The sequence below is a fragment of the Xyrauchen texanus genome, chromosome 5 (assembly GCF_025860055.1).
Source record: "Xyrauchen texanus isolate HMW12.3.18 chromosome 5, RBS_HiC_50CHRs, whole genome shotgun sequence".
NCBI classification, from domain to species: Eukaryota; Metazoa; Chordata; class Actinopteri; order Cypriniformes; family Catostomidae; genus Xyrauchen; species Xyrauchen texanus.
In genome coordinates this window covers 36,973,589-36,992,753 of record NC_068280.1, presented here as the reverse complement: position 1 = coordinate 36,992,753, position 19,165 = coordinate 36,973,589, and the positions used below count along the sequence as shown (strand labels likewise).

At 39.5% G+C, this 19,165-nt stretch overlaps 1 protein-coding gene across 1 annotated transcript in view; it reads right to left on the bottom strand.

Annotated features, from left to right (window-relative positions):
• Positions 1-19,165, bottom strand: part of sorbs2a (sorbin and SH3 domain containing 2a) — a 105,736-nt gene that overhangs the window by 12,578 nt on the left and 73,993 nt on the right. Inside the window, 9 exon segments of the mRNA XM_052126677.1 lie at positions 787-957; positions 4,925-5,053; positions 5,145-5,259; positions 5,787-5,833; positions 6,550-6,611; positions 8,225-9,175; positions 9,178-9,894; positions 11,754-11,914; positions 12,701-12,747. Coding sequence (XP_051982637.1) covers positions 787-957; positions 4,925-5,053; positions 5,145-5,259; positions 5,787-5,833; positions 6,550-6,611; positions 8,225-9,175; positions 9,178-9,894; positions 11,754-11,914; positions 12,701-12,747 — 2,400 coding nt within the window.

The window sequence follows — 19,165 nt, the reverse complement described above, 5'->3', positions numbered from 1 at the left end:
AATGTTACTTCAAGTTCTTTGTGAAGTTGATCATTAACAAATATAGACATGAGCTGGTGATATGGATCAGGCTGACTTATAAATCTGGATGTGTCATTGTTTTGCTTCAAGCTTTGCTCCTTTACACACAGATCTTCTAACAGCCTTTTACTGTCACATCCCTCTCTTTCTTTTCTAAACAGGTCCAGATTCTGGTCTGAGATCAATTTCTCAGGAAAACTGAAAGCTTCTGTTTTATAAGCAGCTATCAGTCTATCTCTGTACAGTAATTCAATTAGATTATAGCGAAACTGTGGACTCTGAAGTGATTGGTCCTTTAAACCTTTGCACAGGTGGAACAGGGGGTGGGGGGCTTGTGCAGTATAGGCCGCTGGGCAAGTGAGGAGGGGTGGGTGGGACTGGACTTTCACAGGAAGATGGGTAAGATGTGGAGAGACCCAGTGTGAGTGACAGCCATTCGCATGTGACTGCTTGGAGGTGGGTCCTAGTGGCAGAATCATGCCAAATAAAATGGTAGGAGGAGTCTGTATCGTGCTTGAGCAAGGGACAAGAAAGCAGGAAGATTGGTTTATGAACTCATTGTCTTAAAAAAGAAGTCTGCAAAGCACACAGAGAGTAAACTAATCTTTTTTGCCTTCTAAATAGAACACGCAAATTAAGATCACATTTGACATCCTGCACCACAGTTCATTGTGTCAATTTCTCAGTGATGTTTAAATATACCAGTGTGTATCTTTGTGTGTATGCATGTGTATGTGCATGACATATCTGGTGCTACAGGCTTACCTTCTGTGCACTGTATGTGTGCGTGTCTCCTTGGTGACTGGGGCACTTGGATGGAGAGCCCTTGATCAAATTGACATAGGATACAGGGAAAATGCCCTGCTTGTTTGAGCCAGGAATCTTTCCTTCGTACCAATTCTGATCCACCTTCCTTAACAAGATTACTCGCTCCCCCTAAAGCAAACATATGCATAACACACACAAGAGTTAAAGGGATAGTTCACCCAAAAATTTTAATAATCTCAACATTTAATCATCCTCATGCCATCCCAGATCCCATTCCAAATCCAAAACACAGTAACTACAGACAGTTTTGCTACAACTCTGCCCATATTTAGAGAAAACAGAGAGTGAAACTTTGAAATTCTACATTTAACTGGACTATCAACAAACTTTGAAGCCATTTTTCTCAGGTTGAGTGTTGGCATTCAGTAGTTACTGTGCTTGGACTTTCAAAGGCAGCATATAGATTTGCACTCATTCAAAACATATGCTAATGAATGCAACACTTAAAGTAATCGTTCACCCAAAAATGAACAGTCCCTCATCATTTACTCAACCTTGTGCCATCCCAGATGTGTAAGATTTTCTTCCTTTTGCAGAACATAAACAAGGATTTTTATAAGAGTCTTAGCTCTGTAAGTCAATACAATGCAAGTGAACTGACAAAATGTTGAAGCTCCAAATAACACAAAGGCAGCATAAAAGTAATCCATAGACTCCAGTGGTTTAATCCATATCTTCTGAAGTGATCTAACAGATTTTGGGTGAGGAAAGACCAAAATATTACTTATTTTTCACTGTACATCTTGCCATAGCAGGCACGATCATAATTTTAAGCTTGATTACACTTCCTATTGCTTGATGCATGTGCCACTATATGCCGCTAAGAAGTGTAATCAAGCTTGAAATCATATTCACCAAGGAGACTGCAGATATCAAGGTTTAAAATGAATAAGGAGTTATATTTTGGTATGTTCTCACCCAAAACAGGTTGGATCGATCAGAAGTGGAATTAAACAACTGGAGATTTATGGATTATTTTTCTGCTGCCTTTATATGCTTTTTTGAGGTTCAAAGTTTTGTTCACCATTCACTTGCATTGTGTGTAACTACAGAGCTAAGATTCTTCTACAAATCATAGTTTGTGCTCCACAGAAAAAAGAAAGTCATACAAATTTGTGTTGGGTTTTAATTAGCATTTTCAGGAATAGCAACTCCTGTAAGTGCTACATTCAGTATCATATGTTTTGAATGAGTGTATGGGTGTTTTACATTTGGTCCGTTTGAGGGGTCTGAGCACGGTTTACGTGATTTTTGGCCCATATGTGAACAATCCAAATGATCTGACCCCTTTAAAATTAACCGAACCGAGACCATCTTGGGAGGTGGTCTGAGTACAATTCACTCGCAGCCTGCGGTTCGGTTAATAACTTGCATTGTGAACACAAAGCGCTACTGGCTAACTTGATTTTCCATTTTGCGTAATTCCAAACATGTTGACCTTGACGGGTTACCGTACATCACTAATGATGACGTGCAGAGAAGAGAAGCAACGAACTGCTTATTCTGTTTCTATGGAGATGAGAGTAAGTTGCTGATAAAAACTATTTTATCTCCTCACAAAACACACTCAAAAATCTTTCTTCAGTGTTCTGTACGAATGAAGACTAGAGGGTTAAACTGGGCCGCATTGGAATGGCATGTGACAGATAAGAGATTACCATACGTATGTGTAACACAGTTAAAGGATGGGCAAGGAGTGAGGCGAGAACCGGCTTGTCAACATAAATCATAATTTTAATAAAAACTCAAACCAAAAGCATAAACAAACACACACACGATGGACATGCCCGTAATTCTCTCTCTCTCGAACCATCATCACCGCCCGCCTTTATCCCTCGCGCGCCTCATCGGGCCAATTGGGGACCAGGCGCGCGATATTCCGACCCGGCCCCGCCCCCCTCCGCTCCACACTCCTTCCGGCGTTATCTCAGGCCGGGGTGCCACCGGCATGACGTACACCCCCCTATCCCTGGGGCGGGGTGTATCTTGCGTCCCGCGTGGTCATCCCCGCCTTCCTCGCCCCGGGAGGTGACAGGAGGGGAAGACAACAACAACAAAAATAGGCCAAGGAAAAGGCCAACAAGGTGCGAAAGAGAGAGAGAGAGGAGAGAGAGAAAAAGCTCATTCACCGGTTCTCTGATGTACCGTCGTGTGGTCCTCGAACACTCCTCCACACTCCACTCAGGCGGACGACAGCCGCTCCAACCCGGGTGAATCGGAGTCAAACCTTCGACCCCCAGCGGGCAGAACGCCCCTCCGCTTTTCTGGCAGCAAATGGGGACACTACTCCGCCCCTGGCAGCGGCTCTACCGCTCCAGGCGGTCAGAGAGTTTCTTCCCTCCTCCCCTCGCGGACGGCGGTCTCCCTCGACCCCTCCGCATCTCTGGGGACGGCAGGGCACTCCTCCGGCAGCGGCTCCATCGCTCCAGGCAGTCGGGGTATCCAGTCCCCACTTGCCCCGCGGACGGCGGCCATTCCCCGCATCCGGGCGGTCGGGCTACTCCGTCACGCGGCAGATGGCAGCGGCGCTCCCCTGGGTGGACGGCAGTGTCGAGGACTCTGCAACGGGCATCCCTCCTCCTTCCCGGGTTTCGGCACCAATGTAACACAGTTAAAGGATGGGCAAGGAGGAGGCGAAAACCGGCTTGTCAACATAAATCATAATTTTAATGAAAACTCAAACCAAAAGCATAAACAAACACACACACGACGGACATGCCCGTAATTCTCTCTCTCTCTCAAACCATCATCACCGGCCGCCTTTATCCCTCGCGCGCCTCATCAGGCCGTTTGGGGACCGGGCGCACAATATTCCGACCTGGCCCCGCCCCCCTCCGCTCCACAGTATGTTTTACTATAGTTTTCAATGAATGGATGTAGCCCGACACTGTCAATAGGTAAAACAATGATCAATCATATTTTTTGTTGGCAATATGTCTAACCTACCATAATCCATGATTTAATTTCTTGAATTTTTCCACTAAATACAGTATTATTAATATATATATATATATATATATATATATATATATATATATATATATATATATATACAATGCATTCAGTTTAATGCACTGTTTTTCCTCTTCATTTATAAAATGTACATTTATATATATATATATATATATATATATATATATATATATATATATATATATATATATATTTATTTTTTTTTTTTTTTTTTTTTTTTTTTTTTTACTATGAAATACAAAAGTCTTAGGCACTTAAGATTTTTCACAAAAACATTTATCTTAACATGGTTATTTATATCTGCTACTTGAGTGTATCAATAAGAAATATACATTTTATACTCACAAAGTTTCCTTTTGCGAATATAATATAATAGAAGAACAGGGAAACCTGCAACAGATGTCATGGCCCCACAGAGCCCGTTTCATTTTAAGAGTAATAAACATGTTTAATAATCTCATAAGTTAATATGCTGCCCTTGAAAGTCCAAACTACTGTATACCAGAACTGAAACTTAGAAAAAGGGCTTCATAGCTTATTGATAGTCCAGTTAAATGTGGAATATCAAACTTTCATTCTCTGTTTTCTCTATATATGGGCATAGTTGAAGAAAAACTGTCTGTAGTTACTGTATAATGCAATTGAGTAATGATGCATAATGTTAGTAAACTTTTTTTTAAATCAAAATAAAGATTGTTGGATACAATTTATATGTATAAGGGAATGTGTTTGTTTTAGGTGCTTTAGCTGCACCATTTTATTTTCAAAATGTTTTATCAACTTTTTGCCTTTACTAATTAATATTAAAAGGCCCTGTGGTGTGATAAATGACTTTTTGAAATTACAAATATTCCATGTTGCCTCTTAATTAATGAAGTTATAAAAAACTGGATGAATGAGACTTATAAAAAATTAAATAAAGTTTAAAATAGTAGATAATTTTAATGTAATGAATATTGCATGTCACACTGAAGGACATGTAAGTTTCTCAGAAGTATTGATTTCAACTAAAAAATGTTTTGCTGTCAGTTAACACGTGAATGTTTGTGTGAGAGGTCATGATTTTTTAAATAGTAGATTTGTTACACTGCATTACACTTGCCTTTCTTAGAGAAAGCTCCAGATTAGTGTCAGCATTGAAGTTGTATCGAGCTATGGCCTCTCCCATCTCTCGATCCTGGGCTGGGGGAGGAGGCCTGACTGGCTGCCTCCGCTCTGGAGATGCCACCTTCTGAGGAAGGGAGGAAATCATTATATGAGTGAGTATAAGCATTTTGGGCTATGAGCTGAAATGAATGTCACAACAACATATGGACACAGACCTCCACATATGAGATGGGGAAAATTCCAATCCGTCCTCCGTGTTCCCCCTCATACCAATTGCTGTCGATCTGTCTGATGATGTTCACTGCATCACCTTTCTTAAAAAAAAGTTCCCTGCAAACACACATATGTCCATGTCTTCAAGCATTACTGTGACCACATAAATGCAAAACAGCACAGCATAACACAGTACAGTACAGTAAAAAGAAACATACTTAAACCATAAGTTTACCTTGGCTTACATCACTACTTACTATTACATCCGATCAGAGGAATGTTCACCGACTTCATTAATGATAATGATAATTGATGATAATATGCATATTTAAAAGATCCCTGAAATTCACGACAACACTAATGGTTTTAATAACAAACATTTCCATGCAAGCTGATAATTTCATTCATTACCAATGCAGAGACAATGGCTTCATATTATGCAAAAGCCAAACAGCAAAATGCAACATAAAACAATGCAAAAAGGAAAGAAAGGGCTTTGGATGCTGGGCCAAGTTAAAATTGTTGTACAATGTGTGTATATCCCTATATATGAACATCAAATTGAGTTTGTGATTAGAATGTGTTGTGATGTCATTAGCGTGCACCAGACAGAGTTTCTCAGATTTTTTGGTATATATACTCACTTGGCAGATTGAGCTTTAAAATCATAAATTGCCCTGGCAGACTGTTTCTGATGGAGGAGAGAAGACAATATAAGATAGGTCATCTGCTTAGAGGAGACCTACAAGGCAAGCAGAAATACCATGAGCTATCCAGCATATTCACAATAAGCCATCATTGTAAAACCTTTCCCAACAACAAGATGTTATTAATCTGTTATTTACCACAAGGTTAAAATATTATGTGCTTTATGTTACAGCACAATAAGGCTTCAGGATTTACAATATTAAGATCTGTGGGGCCTGGTTAGCTCAGCGAGTATTGATGCCGACTACCACCCCTGGTCATGAGTTCGAATCCAGGGTTTGCTGAGTGACTCCAGCCAGGTCTCCTAAGCAACCAAATTGGCCTGGATGCTATAAGGATGTTAGAGTCACATGGGGTATCCTCCTCATGGTAATGACTAGTGGTTCTCCCTCTCAATGGGGCATGTGGTAAGTTATGCGTGGATCACTGAGAGTAGCATGAGCCTCCACATGCTGGGAGTCTCCGCGGTGTGCACAACGAACCATGTGGCACCACGAAGACCTACTAAAGTAGTGGGAATTGGGCATTCCAAATTGGGTGAAACGGGGATTAAAAAGAAATGTGGCGTAAAGCCTTAGATACGTAGGTACTTTTAATCAATTAATTTTGCCCTGCAGTTTTTAAAACATGTCTTTATCTAAATGAAATATAGTTCACTCTTTAATTAAAAATAAACATGAGGAAAAACAGTCTTTCAACCTCTCTTTCTGGTGTGGGTCTTCTGCTCTGTGGTGTGAGACGACCTGTATCAGAGCCCTGATCTGTGGAAATACACAGAGAAAATGTCCACTGAGAGAAAACATGTTGTGATACTGTCCATGGTGACACCACATTCAGTGGTTCCAGTGGTTGCATGCAGTGGTTCCAAAATGGAACATGAGACATTTAAAAACTTTTTAATTATTTATTTCATATTTGTGGTCAAACAAAGAGGAAGGGATGATCTGGGTACACTGATACAATCTGGCATGAAAAGAAATGGCATGCACACTCAAAATAAAGTTGTTACAGTTATTACAGAATCGTTTTTTATTATTATTATTAAACATTTTTATATAGAAAATGAATATAAAATATATATATACAAATAACAAGATAGGGTATTGCATACAGCAAATGAACAAACATAATGACAAGGAAGGGCACAATACAAAGGGAAACTTAAGCTCAGTAACACAGCATGCATATACCAGACAGACTTTAATTGCACAATGAAATGCCAATACTGCTTTTCCACTTTTTCACAATTCACATATTGTATAGTATGAAACACCCTGTTACAACTGACATAGCAAAATATATGTAAAATATATTTTTCTTTTATTATACAGTATAGGCACCATGCTATCAAATATATATGGATATCCCTGATATGGCTTGACTTTTATCTAAATTTGTAGATCTAACTATGTTTATGGTATAATTATTATAAACCATGTTGTTTAAAAGTCTGAGTCTATTAAATGGAGTGATTTAAACTGTATTTGAAACTTGAAAATAAACAGATTTCATTTCTTTTTGAAAAATGTAAAAGAAAGAAATATTTTGGTGTAAAATTAATAAGAGATATTTTACACTATTTCCAAATGCACGCTGTCACTGAAGCAAAAGGGGATAATCTTAATACTAAGAAGTTCATGTTAATTAAAAAAATTAACTTTTGCCAAATTGTCATAATAGTTTTTTTATTTACACAGCGCTTTTCTAAACACTCAAAGCGCTTTACATAGTATAGGGGGAATCTTCTCTACCACCACCAGTGTGCAGCATTCACCTGGATGATGCGACGGAAGCCACAGTGGCCCACAACAAACCAGCTGTTGGTGAAGTGGAGAGTACAGTGATGTATCCAATTCAAATATATATATATATATATATACACATATACACTGGGGGTTTATTAAGAAGCCATGATGGATAGAGACCAGTGGGCAGTTTTAGCAGGACACTGTGGTTACACCCCATATATAGTCAGGACCTCAGTTTAACATCTCATCCAAAAGACGGTGCTTTTTACAGTATAGTGTCCCCATCATCCTGGGGCATTAGTGCCCACACAGACCGCAGGGTGAGCACCTACTGCTGGTCAGCACCCAAAACACAACATAAGTTGGTGACCAGTAATGCTGGTCTTTTCATTAGGGGACTCAAACTTTTAAACTCCTCCGTGTATACTAATAACACTGAGATATATAGCTAATACACTTATCTAGTGCACCTGTGCCTTCCTTGCTAAGATGGGCGACAACCTGGTGGAAAAGTAGTGAAAGCATTTGCATGTGTCCGGTTGGGAACATCTGAGGTAATGTCAAGTATTCTACAAAAATGATAATGAGGGATAAAAACAAGTCTTTATAGAGCTACATAGCTGCACCTGAATCGAAGTGTTCATTAGCATTAGTGTGCTGGTTGTTGTTGGCGGCGTCTGCATGATGGCATTGCTGCTGGTAGGAGGCACAATGGTGGGCTCCATGGTAAGGCTGGTGGAGGTGGTGAGAGGAGGAGGGGAAGCCAGACCCTGTCTGAGCCCTCAATGAGGAGCTGCGCTTGGGCACGTCTGGTAGCAACTCCTCCAGTATCCGCCGCAATATGCTATCATCTGACAACCTTGCAGGTAATTGCCCCTTTTCCGCCCTTATGTGATCATAAATGTCCCGCAAAGCAGCATCTAAAGCCTCATAAATTGCGGTTTTGGATTTGGGCCGTCCGCCTCTGCAGTGTCGTCGTTGGGAGGGCGGGGAGCCTCGTTTCCGGCGGAAGGGCACAGGGCTGACCAGGAAGGCCAGTTTGGAAAGGCTTGATTCATTGGGTGACTGTTGGGCTAGTGGATGTGTAATGACAGGGCAGGAGTCTTGCAGAGCCCTTTCCTGTTGGCGCTCATGTTTTACCATGGTGGTGAATCGCGTATAAGAGGCCGGACAGCGACCCTTACAGGAGCTGATGAGGTGGCGGTGTTGGTAACCTTGACTCTGACCTACACTCTGGTGCAGGTGGTGGTGACGGTGGTAACGGTGTCCATGGTGATAATGGTGATGTTGCCCAGAACCGTAGAAGCTTTCTGATGAGGTGAGAGAGCAATGATCCAGGTCGCTCTCACTGTATAATGACGATCCCTCTAAGTGGATGTCACTCATTTCTGAGGCACAGGCATCCTGCTCACTGTCTGAGTAATCTTGATGCTGCCGTTGGTTCTTCACAAGGATTGGCACCAGGCTATTGCTGTCTTTTCCCAGTCTTGGCTGTCCCTCAGGAGGACTCCTTGCCCTTTCTGGAGGATCTTCCTCTTCCAAAAGTGATTCAACAGAAAAGCGGCGCTTGGGACAGCTGCTGGCTCTTGATGACCCTGGAGTAGTGGTGCCTGAGGGGCATTTTCATCTCCAAGGTCTGGCATGGACTTTGATTTCTGGATGAGCTGCTCATATGCAGATATGCGGTCGGGAACCATTTGTTGTGGTACCTCGTGACCGAAAGGTGCCCAACCATGGTGTCTGTGCCTCTGCTGCTGATGTTGCCGTTCGAGTTCAAGGATTCGCGCACGTACTGAGCGAATCACATCTGAGGGCAACAGCTGTTCTCTGTCAATGTGGTGCATCTTCTTGTAAAGCTGTAGAAAACCTGGTGCATCATGTGCCATCTTGTGTCTATGATGTCGATGCCCCCTGGAGGATGAGGTAAGACTTTTTACTTGAGGCTGCTCTGTAGCACCTTCATCGAGCAAAGAACCCGCACTTTCAGAGCGAGTGGTAGTCACAGAATTGGTTGCTCTCCTGTCATTACTAGCACCATGTCCATCAGACAAAAGATCATCACAGCTCTGTGATTTGAGCCGTGGTGATGAATGGGCCATGACAGATTCGTCATCAGCGCTGCTCCAAGACTCTCCAGCTTCTGGTTGACGTGTCTGCCAACCATTCTTAAAGCAGATGGAGCGTTTGGAGCTTCGCCAGGTTGGTGTAGAGAGCGAGAGGGTGTAAGAGGAGAGATGAGAGGATGAGTGCTCCATACCTGGAGAGCTCACACAAGAGGAGAGGGACTCACTAGCGTCTCCAGTTGTAAATTAAAATAACATCCAATGCAGCATGACAGAGAGGAAACAAGATAGCGAGTTAGTGGGCTCAGCTGGCAAAGAAAGAGAAAGCGAGAGACAGAGAGACAGAAAGATAAAACATATAACAGTTAAAGTGACAGTTAGTGAGAGGGGGCCAGTGCAGTTATACAAAAAGAAAGAAAGCATGCAGTCTAAAATAATTTCCAGGGAACCCACATCTTTTGACCAATTAATTTCCATGATTTATCCATAATCTTTCCAGATTAGGATTTTTAAAAATGATTTTGATTCAGACTGATTTGCTAATGAATCACCAAGACTGATTCGTCAACCGGTTTGACTAATAAGAAAATAAGATTCACTGAAAGATTCACTCACTAATAGCACGTGAAAAAGTGAATAAGGCTTGCTTTACACAATCCCTTCACAACAGCTATATCTAGTTGATGAAATATAGGGCAGCACATAGCTAGAAAACATAAAAATGTTTATTCAGTAATTAAATCTCCATGACTTTTGCATGACTTATCTTTCATAAATTTTTCTCATTTAAAGCTTAAAAATGCCAACTGTTGTATCATGATCAAAACATGTCAGTATGACAATAAATGACATTTTTAAATCATACGAATTGTCATGATGAATTATTTTCATGTATTTAATGCATGAAGTGTTTAAGAAATATTTTCTGCTAACTATAAAATTGAAGTAAAATGGTCTTAGATCACTATCAATAAATAAAAAAATGGAAAAAAGGCATACTTGATTTTGGTCTACAGTTCATACAAAAGACATAAGAATGTAATAAATCAAACAAAATGGGGATGAATCATGAAGGAAGATCTAAATTCAATTTATCCAAAATAAATGTAATGTAGTCAATAATATGGGGTTTCCTCATAGCTTTTGTAGTCTATACAATAGTGAGAATACTGTATATACCAAAGTGAGTATATATACCAAAAGAGAAGATAAAGGTTAGTAAATCTATTATAAACAGTTTACGACTGGGCTTGAATTCAAGGCAAATTGCTTTATGAATGTGATTTTCCCATCAATCTGACAAAGTTTGAATAATTAATTAAAAAGTAATAACTCTTTATTACCATATTCAACATTATGGAAAAGAACCATTATGGCAGATATCTTCACAAAGTTATAAATTGCAAGAAATAAAGAAGTTAAAATTTGAGACCAGAATTTCGTTTTGTAGCTTTAAGGAAAAAAATAAAACCTACAGTAACTAATCACTTGTATTTAAGGAAAGTTGGGAGCATTAACTAATTTCTGTTTCCAATATTGAGCCTATTCAGCTGTCGAGTGTCAAATAAATGAAAGTCCCATATCCGGAGACTCAGAAGGTGAAGTAATAATTTCAGATTCCTGTACTAAGCATATGCGGTTTTCACATGTCAAATGAACAAAACACGAACTACACAGTTTGCATATTCACGGCCACAACAAAATGAACAAATCACTCTGTGAGACTATTCGTTATTCTCGTTATAGAGTCATATACAATATTTGTTCAAAAATGAATTCCGTCCCCCACAAACTCATTCATTAAACAGACTATGGTTTAACCGAACGCTTGGCCAGCAAATTAATAAAAGAGCATATTCAGTTTCTGGCATAAATCAAAAAGAACACACAGATAGACATTCATTTATTAATCTCTTATTTAGGATCAGGCAACAGAATGAATCCATCAAGAATTTTTTTTTGCATTTATTTAACACTTGTAAAAGGCATAAATCATAGTCATGTCATTAAGGCATAGCTGAATTGTCACATTTTAACACCACAAGATTTGATCAGTCTATTGGAAGTCTATTGCAAGCGTGTCTGACTTTACCTTTGACTCTGGATGGCGAGGAGGGAGAGGAATGTATAGTGGGCTTCTTCAATGTCTGTGCTTTATGGGAGTCCAGTGGGCAGGCATTCTGTTCACTTTCTGTGTTGGCTTGAGTGAAAGATGGCTCTGACTTTCGCCTTTTCCTATAGTCACTAGCAGGACTACAAATCCAAGTTCAGAAAATGAAAATAACAAAGCAAACCATGATCACTGGTCATTAGAACAGTAGTGTTATATCCATGCAGACAAGATTACAGTAAAATTATTCATCTTAAACAGCAATTTTTGGGCAAACAATTAGTCCATTAAGGCTAAGGCTTTTAATGCCTCAGTGAATAATAAAAATTATGCACTTTAAATAAGCAAACATTTGTGCCATTTTAACTAAGGAGTGTGTAATGGCAACCAGAATGGCTCTGTTATTAGACAGGTTCATACATTGACATTGACACTATAATTAAATTATCCACTACACATTTGAACATCCCTTACAATACAGCACTAACGGTCCTCATATCCTCTACTCTACAGAGAGCATGTGCAATAGAGCAAAATAAAAGGCAGTAAAGAAGCAGTAAGGCACAGATGAACTGAGTGCAGTAACAGATGTAAAGAGCCCTTCACATACATACACACAAACTAGTATGAGGGTGTGAATAAGTGAATACTGTCATGTACTGTACAGACGAACACAATGACACAAATAATGTGTGGAAGAGCTCTTGAACACATCAAGTAAATTAAACATGATAGGTTACCTAAGATGAAAATTTAAAAAAAGTCATACGGGTTTAGAACAACATGAGGTTGGATATTTTTGGGTGAACTGTGCCTTTAAATTAGACTGAGAATGCTCAGGTCCTCCAATGGATAATCCAAAAGCATCTCTATGGGAAGTAAAAGAGTGTGAGAGTGAAAAGCAGAAATAAGAACAAGCAAGAGCTTACCTTGAGGGTCTGTCAGGCCGTTCTGAAGGCAAGAGATAGAGGGAGGACTGAAAGAGAGCAGATGACAAAAGGGAAGAGTGAGTTCCATGGGAACAAAGAAGCATAATGCTACTCTCCCATTCTGCGCCACGCTAAATACCTTCCCCACGCATGCGCAAAGACAGCTGTGACTGACAAGGGTTCCACATCTCTCTATCCCACCTTGAATAACTGTGAAAATGAACTTTGACCTCCTGCTAGAATGAAAGGGGGCAGGGGCCCATTGGTAACCACAGAACAACAAAAGCCAAACAGTACGGATCCAGAGAGGCTGCACATGGTACAAGGTCACAAGAAGCCTAGTCTATTATGCCGTTAAAGAGTGCCACGCCTCCTTTCCTTTGACACAGCCAGGGGTGAATTACAACAAATCTGAACACAATACAGCAGTCTGTGGTGAGTATGCTGGCTTATCCATGTGTGACTTTGATCAGAGAAAAGGAAGGAGGAGCAATTGTTGATAAGTGTTTAAATAACACAAAAATACTGATCCTTGGTCAGATATGAACCTGAATAATAGCCAAAACACAGTCACAGGAAAAAGTGTATTTTCTTTCCCAAACTTAATAATCCTCTGATAAACACACTGAAAAAAAAACATTTTTAATTAATCATAAGATAACACAGAAAGAACACTCGTGATTCACAATGCAAAAATCCTCCTATCCACATGATCACATTCATCCATCCATCAGAAGGAATTATACATGAAAATCACAGTGTGATGAGAACTGATGCAAAGATTGAAAAACTGAGAGGCAGGGGTGTCAAGGAAAATAAGACACCATTCTATCCAGTGTTGGGTGTAAACCAATTACAAAGTAATTATATTCTAATAACATTTTAGTAAAAAAAAAGTAGAGCAATGCATTACATTTTAAATTCTTCCAAACCGATTACAGTTACTGACTTTTGAATATATTATATATGTAGAATACATGAATTATGGCCTTGTAACGAGTCATTGTGAAGGAAACATTTCAGGTCATGAGTGTGTAACAATGAACAAGAAATAAATATAGACATTATTTTGAATTTGTTGAGCGAAAAGTATTTTAGAAAGTAACTTAAATGTAAAGTAATTAGTAATTTCATTACTTTTTCAATTAAGTTATTAGTAACATAATCTGATTACAATTTTAAGAAGTAATTAATTATTTGTAGTATAAGTTATTTACCCAACATTGATTCTATCAAACATTTGAATTGAAGAATTTATCCAAATTGTATGCAATTATGCTCATGTCAGCTTCCTGAAAAAGTTTTAGAACAAGAATTAAGATTATGGACAAAATACCACGAGGGTTAGCTCATATAATGGCATGGGCAGTATTAAAGTGTATTTCTTAACGTCAGCATGATAAACATTACTATTAATGGTAACATTTTACAATAAAGCTATAATATTAGCTACCTAATTTTGTTAACATAAATGAACAATACTCTTACAACACGTATTGGTTATTTTCAACATATACAATTTGTAAAATTAAGAGTTGTATATGTTTGCATTATAAACTAAGATGAACAATAAACAATGGTATTTTCTATAAATTAACATTAATAAAATGAATAAATGCTGTAAAATTTCATTGTTAGCTTACGATACTTAATTTATCAGCATTGACTAATGTTAACTAATAGAGCATAACTGTAAAATGTTACCCTGTTAACAACTATCTTAATTCCCTGAAAACAAAGTAAACTAACCAAAGTGGTGAGAGGACTTTTGGAGGGACTTTTTGTGGACAAAATAAAAAGTCTATCCACATTAGTTATGGTAAGAATGCATATAGGCTTTCTGAATATCTCCATTTATACTACAAGTTATATTCAGACACAAGGCTATGGGTGAGCCCTGCATGGGCCTGCCCACTTGGAAGTCTAGCTCACCCACTTAGGAGTTATAGATTTACACTTGCAGGAAATAATACAAAAAATATATATATATTTAATAAAAATAATGGTTAAAAGTAAATTTTGTACAATGTCAACTTCTGGGACAGTTTCCTATGCTTCCTCTTACAATACTCTAGGTGCTTGGATATGCTACTCAAAAATAAAAGTTAAACGTGATTCGTTGATTTCTGTTAGTCTCGCCCACTGTTCATGAGTTGGATAGCAAGAAAGATAAAACTGTTCCTGTGCCTGAAGGTTCTTGTGCTCAGAGCGCTGAAGCATCAGCCAAAAGGTAGTGGGCAGGGTATGTGGGCTCCAGGGTGATTTTTCCAGCCTTTTTCCTCACTCTGGAAGTGTATAGGTCTTAAAGGGAGGGCAGGGGGTAACCAATAATCCTCTCAGCAGTCCGAACTCTCCTTTGTAGACTTCTGATATCTGATTTCGTAGCTGAACCAAACCAGACAGTTATTGAAGTGCAGAGGACAGACTCAATGACTGCTGTTTACAACTGTATCAGCAGTGCCTGTGGCAGGTTGAACTTCCTCAACTGGCGAAGGAAGTACAACCTCTGCTGGGCCTTTTTCACAATGGAGTCAATGTGGGTCTCCCACTTCAGGTCCTGTGAGATGGTAGTGCCTAAGAACCCGAATGACTCTGCTGCCACTGTGCTGTTTAGAATAGTGAAGGGGGTTAATGTTGGGGTGTTCTTCCTAAAGTCCACAATAATCTCCACCATTTTTAGTGTGTTCAGCTCCAGGTTGTTTTGACTGCACCAGATAGCCAGCTGTTTAACCTCCATTCTGGATGCAGACTCATCGTCATCTCGGTGGCCGATGACAGTGGTGTTGTTTAGGATATTGACAGAGGTGTCCTTGGTGATGCAGTCATTGGTGTAGAGGGAGAAGAGTAGTGGGGAGAGCGCACATCTCTGGGGGGCACCAGCGCTGATTGTATAAGTGCTGGAAGGGAATTTCCCCTGTCTCACAAGCTGCTGCATGTCCATCAGACAGCTGGTAATACACTGACAGATAGACATGGGAACAGAGAGCTGGTGTAGTTTAGTCTGGAGTATAGTTGGGATGATGGTGTTGAAAGCCGAACTGAAGTCCACAAAAAGGATCCTTGCATATGTCCATGGTCTGTCCAGATGTTGCAGGATATGATGCAATCCCATGTTGACTGCATCATCCACAGACCTGTTTGCTCGATAAGAAACGTAAAGGGGATCTAGAAAGGGTCCAATGATGTCCTTAAGTTGGGCTAGTACCAGTCTCTCAAATGATTTCATGACCACAGACAGGTCTGTAGACATTAAGTCCTGTGATTTTTAGTTTCCTTGTGACAGGAATGATGATTGAACATTTGAAGCAGCATTGGACTTCACACTGCTCCAGTGACCTATTGAAAATCAGTGTGAAGATGGGGCCTGCTGGTTAGCACAGGATCTAAGACACGCAAATGAAATGTAATCTGGGCCCTGTGCTTTTCTTATCTTTTGTTTTCGGAAGACATGGCACACGTCTTCTTCATAGATCTTAAGTGCAGGTTTAGTAGCAAGAGGGGGGAGGAGGGTGGTTGCAGGAGGTGTTGGTGTTTGTGTGAAGTGAAGGTCAGAGCGTGTGTGGGCTGTGAGATTTGGCCTTTCAAATCTACAGTAGTGCACATTCAGGTCATCAGCCAGTTGTTGGTCCACCACATTGGGGGCAGGAGTCTTGTAATTCACAAGTTGTTTCATGCCACTCCAAACTGATGCAGGATCATAAGCAGAAAACTTGTTTTTCAGCTTCTCAGAGTATCTTCTTTTTGCCACTTTGATTTCTTTATTCAGTGTGTTCCTGGCCTGATTGTACAAGACTTTATCCCCACCTCTGTAAGCATCCTCTTTGGCCTGATGAAGCTGCCTAAGTTATGCTGTAAACCATGGTTTGTCATTGTTGTATGTTAAATAAGTCCTAGTAGGAATACACATATCCTCACAGAAACTGATATATGATGTCAATGTGCTGTTTGTATTTGGACAGTTTACGTGTGATATTGGATAATATAATCAGCCGGCTGTTGCTGCATAGCATTCACACAAGCGTTTGGCGCAATATAAACACTCATCAGAATAAACGAGGAATACTCCCGCGGCGAGTAGAAAGGCTTACAATTAATAAAGCGTGCTTCCAAATTAGGACAGCACATCTTTAACATTGCTACATCTGTACACCAACTTTCATTGATGTAAAAGTAAGTTAATAAACCCCGGCCTTCTGCTATTGAATCTGGGCATTCTGCTATTGAACCCGGGACATCTACTAATGATCCCGGGCCGCCTGCTATTGACCCACCGGCATCAATTTCAAATGACAAGGGAAAGCCGCAACAGGACTTGTCTTCACTGGATGAGCCACCCATGCAGCCTGATTTGCAAAGATTTCCATTTACTTTAATATCAGGAAAACAGTGCTGTTTTTCGTTAGTGGTGGTATGAGAAATTCAGCTGGTTGGAGTACAACACTACCGGTGATGCAATTTTTTTGTAAAGCCTGCATGCATTTTCCTGAGCAAAGAGAAACAAAATTTTCACATGATGGATTTAGAGACAAGAAACATCTAAGCCTTTATCCCAAACTTTTTACAATGGCGTATCCCTCCAAACATTCAATCTCCTTTTGCGTACCACCCTCTCTAATAATATTCACAAAGTGTATTTTGAAAATATGTATATTTAACACAACTATCTTTGTAAAACAACTCCCTTATATTAAACATGTTATATTTGTACATGTTTTCTATGTGTTATAATAATCATATACATTTTGAATAAATGGTTTAGTGATTGAGATGGATATGCTAGATATGATATAACTGCATAACTTGAAAACTACCCCCTCATTGCATCGCGGTACACAAGAATAACATTTGTTTCTGTGCCTGGAATTGCGCATCATTGCAGGTATGGCATTTCTGGCCACTTCGAGCATTGCGGGTAAGTATTTGTGCAATTGCACGGTCAGCTCAAGGTTTTTTTATGTCACATTTGACACTGTTAGCAAGGGTGAGCTCATTTGCTGAAAAAACATGCAACAATGGAAAAAGGTCTCTAGCATGCAAGCGAATGTGAGTGAAAATTACTGCGTGTGAATGTTAAAAATTATTTGGCCGCATCAGATGTCTGACACCTGTCTTCAAAGCTTATCAACTTATACTATCAGAATCAAAACTCCCTATGCATCTAACCTTAAATAGTTAGTCACTGTGGTGGTTCTGTTTTAGATAAACAAAATTACTTTTTGCTTGAACGGCTGGTAATCAGCCCCCGCTCTCAGGAGCGGGGGCTGCTTACAATTACTGCGCTTGTGTCATGAACGTGCCTTTAGCATTGTTATTTGTGCAAGTTAAAGGTGCTGTAAGTGATTTTTTTTAATTACATTCAAGAAACACCTCTATTAACTGTCATATATAACTGAAATATATTTTTTTAATCCACAATAGAGTTAAGAGTTGAATATTACATTTTCTCCCTAACATGTATTTATTTGTGGTAAATGTGTAATTTTATCACTGATAGTGGAGTTTTTTTGTGTGTCACTTCATTTATTGTCCACCCTGTTATGTCATGATACTACGACCTTTCATTGAAAATATATGTTAAGAAATGTCATAGCCATGAACTTCTGACCTATTATGCACCATTTTGTTGTGTAAGTAGTTTGAGTTGTGTGTTTACACTGAAAATACAACAAAAAGAAGTGTACTACGAGAACCCGGATGATGTACTTCAACCGAAAAAAAAAAACAGAGTGTGGAATGTTGGACACTTCCTGCAGCTTTCCCTACATAATGGAGGGGGCAGAGTTACTCTGTTACGCAATGCTGGCCTGACCAAACAGTTGCAATTAATGGTGAATATGGCAACTAGTGAAACTTCTGTAAAGACATCACCTTATAAATGTGAGTTGAATGCTTTACCATCCCCTGTGAATATCTACATTATTTGAGATTAACTGAGTTTGGCTAACATGCTAAAGCTATCAGAAACACATCCTGTGTGTCTGAAACTTCACTTCTGTTAGCAGAAAAAACAGCGAGTAAAAAAACCTTTAGAGTTCCATTTAGGACAGCACTACACTTCATACACTGAAAATTCATACACTACATGGCTGAGTGCATAGTGTATTTTGTATGTGTATAGCACATCATTTGTGACACAACTTACAATTTGCTACATGCTACTGCTAGTTGGTGGTAAATTATATTAGGGGGAGGGACACATTCATTCTAGAGAGCAGTTGATTGGACAAAAACATTCTACATGCCCACAAGTACAGGGTGAGTCATAAATATATTTGGTTTGTTTCTAGGATGAAACAGACTTGACATTTTTAAAGCGTTTACCTGCTAAAAGCCAACTTTTAGAAGTGCAAGCACATGCATATTGATGGCCTAAGAGGCATCAGAGACAGTACAGGATAAGATGAGTCACTATTATACTTGTGATTTTGGAGAAATCGAAATGCTGAATATGGCGGCATTTGTAAT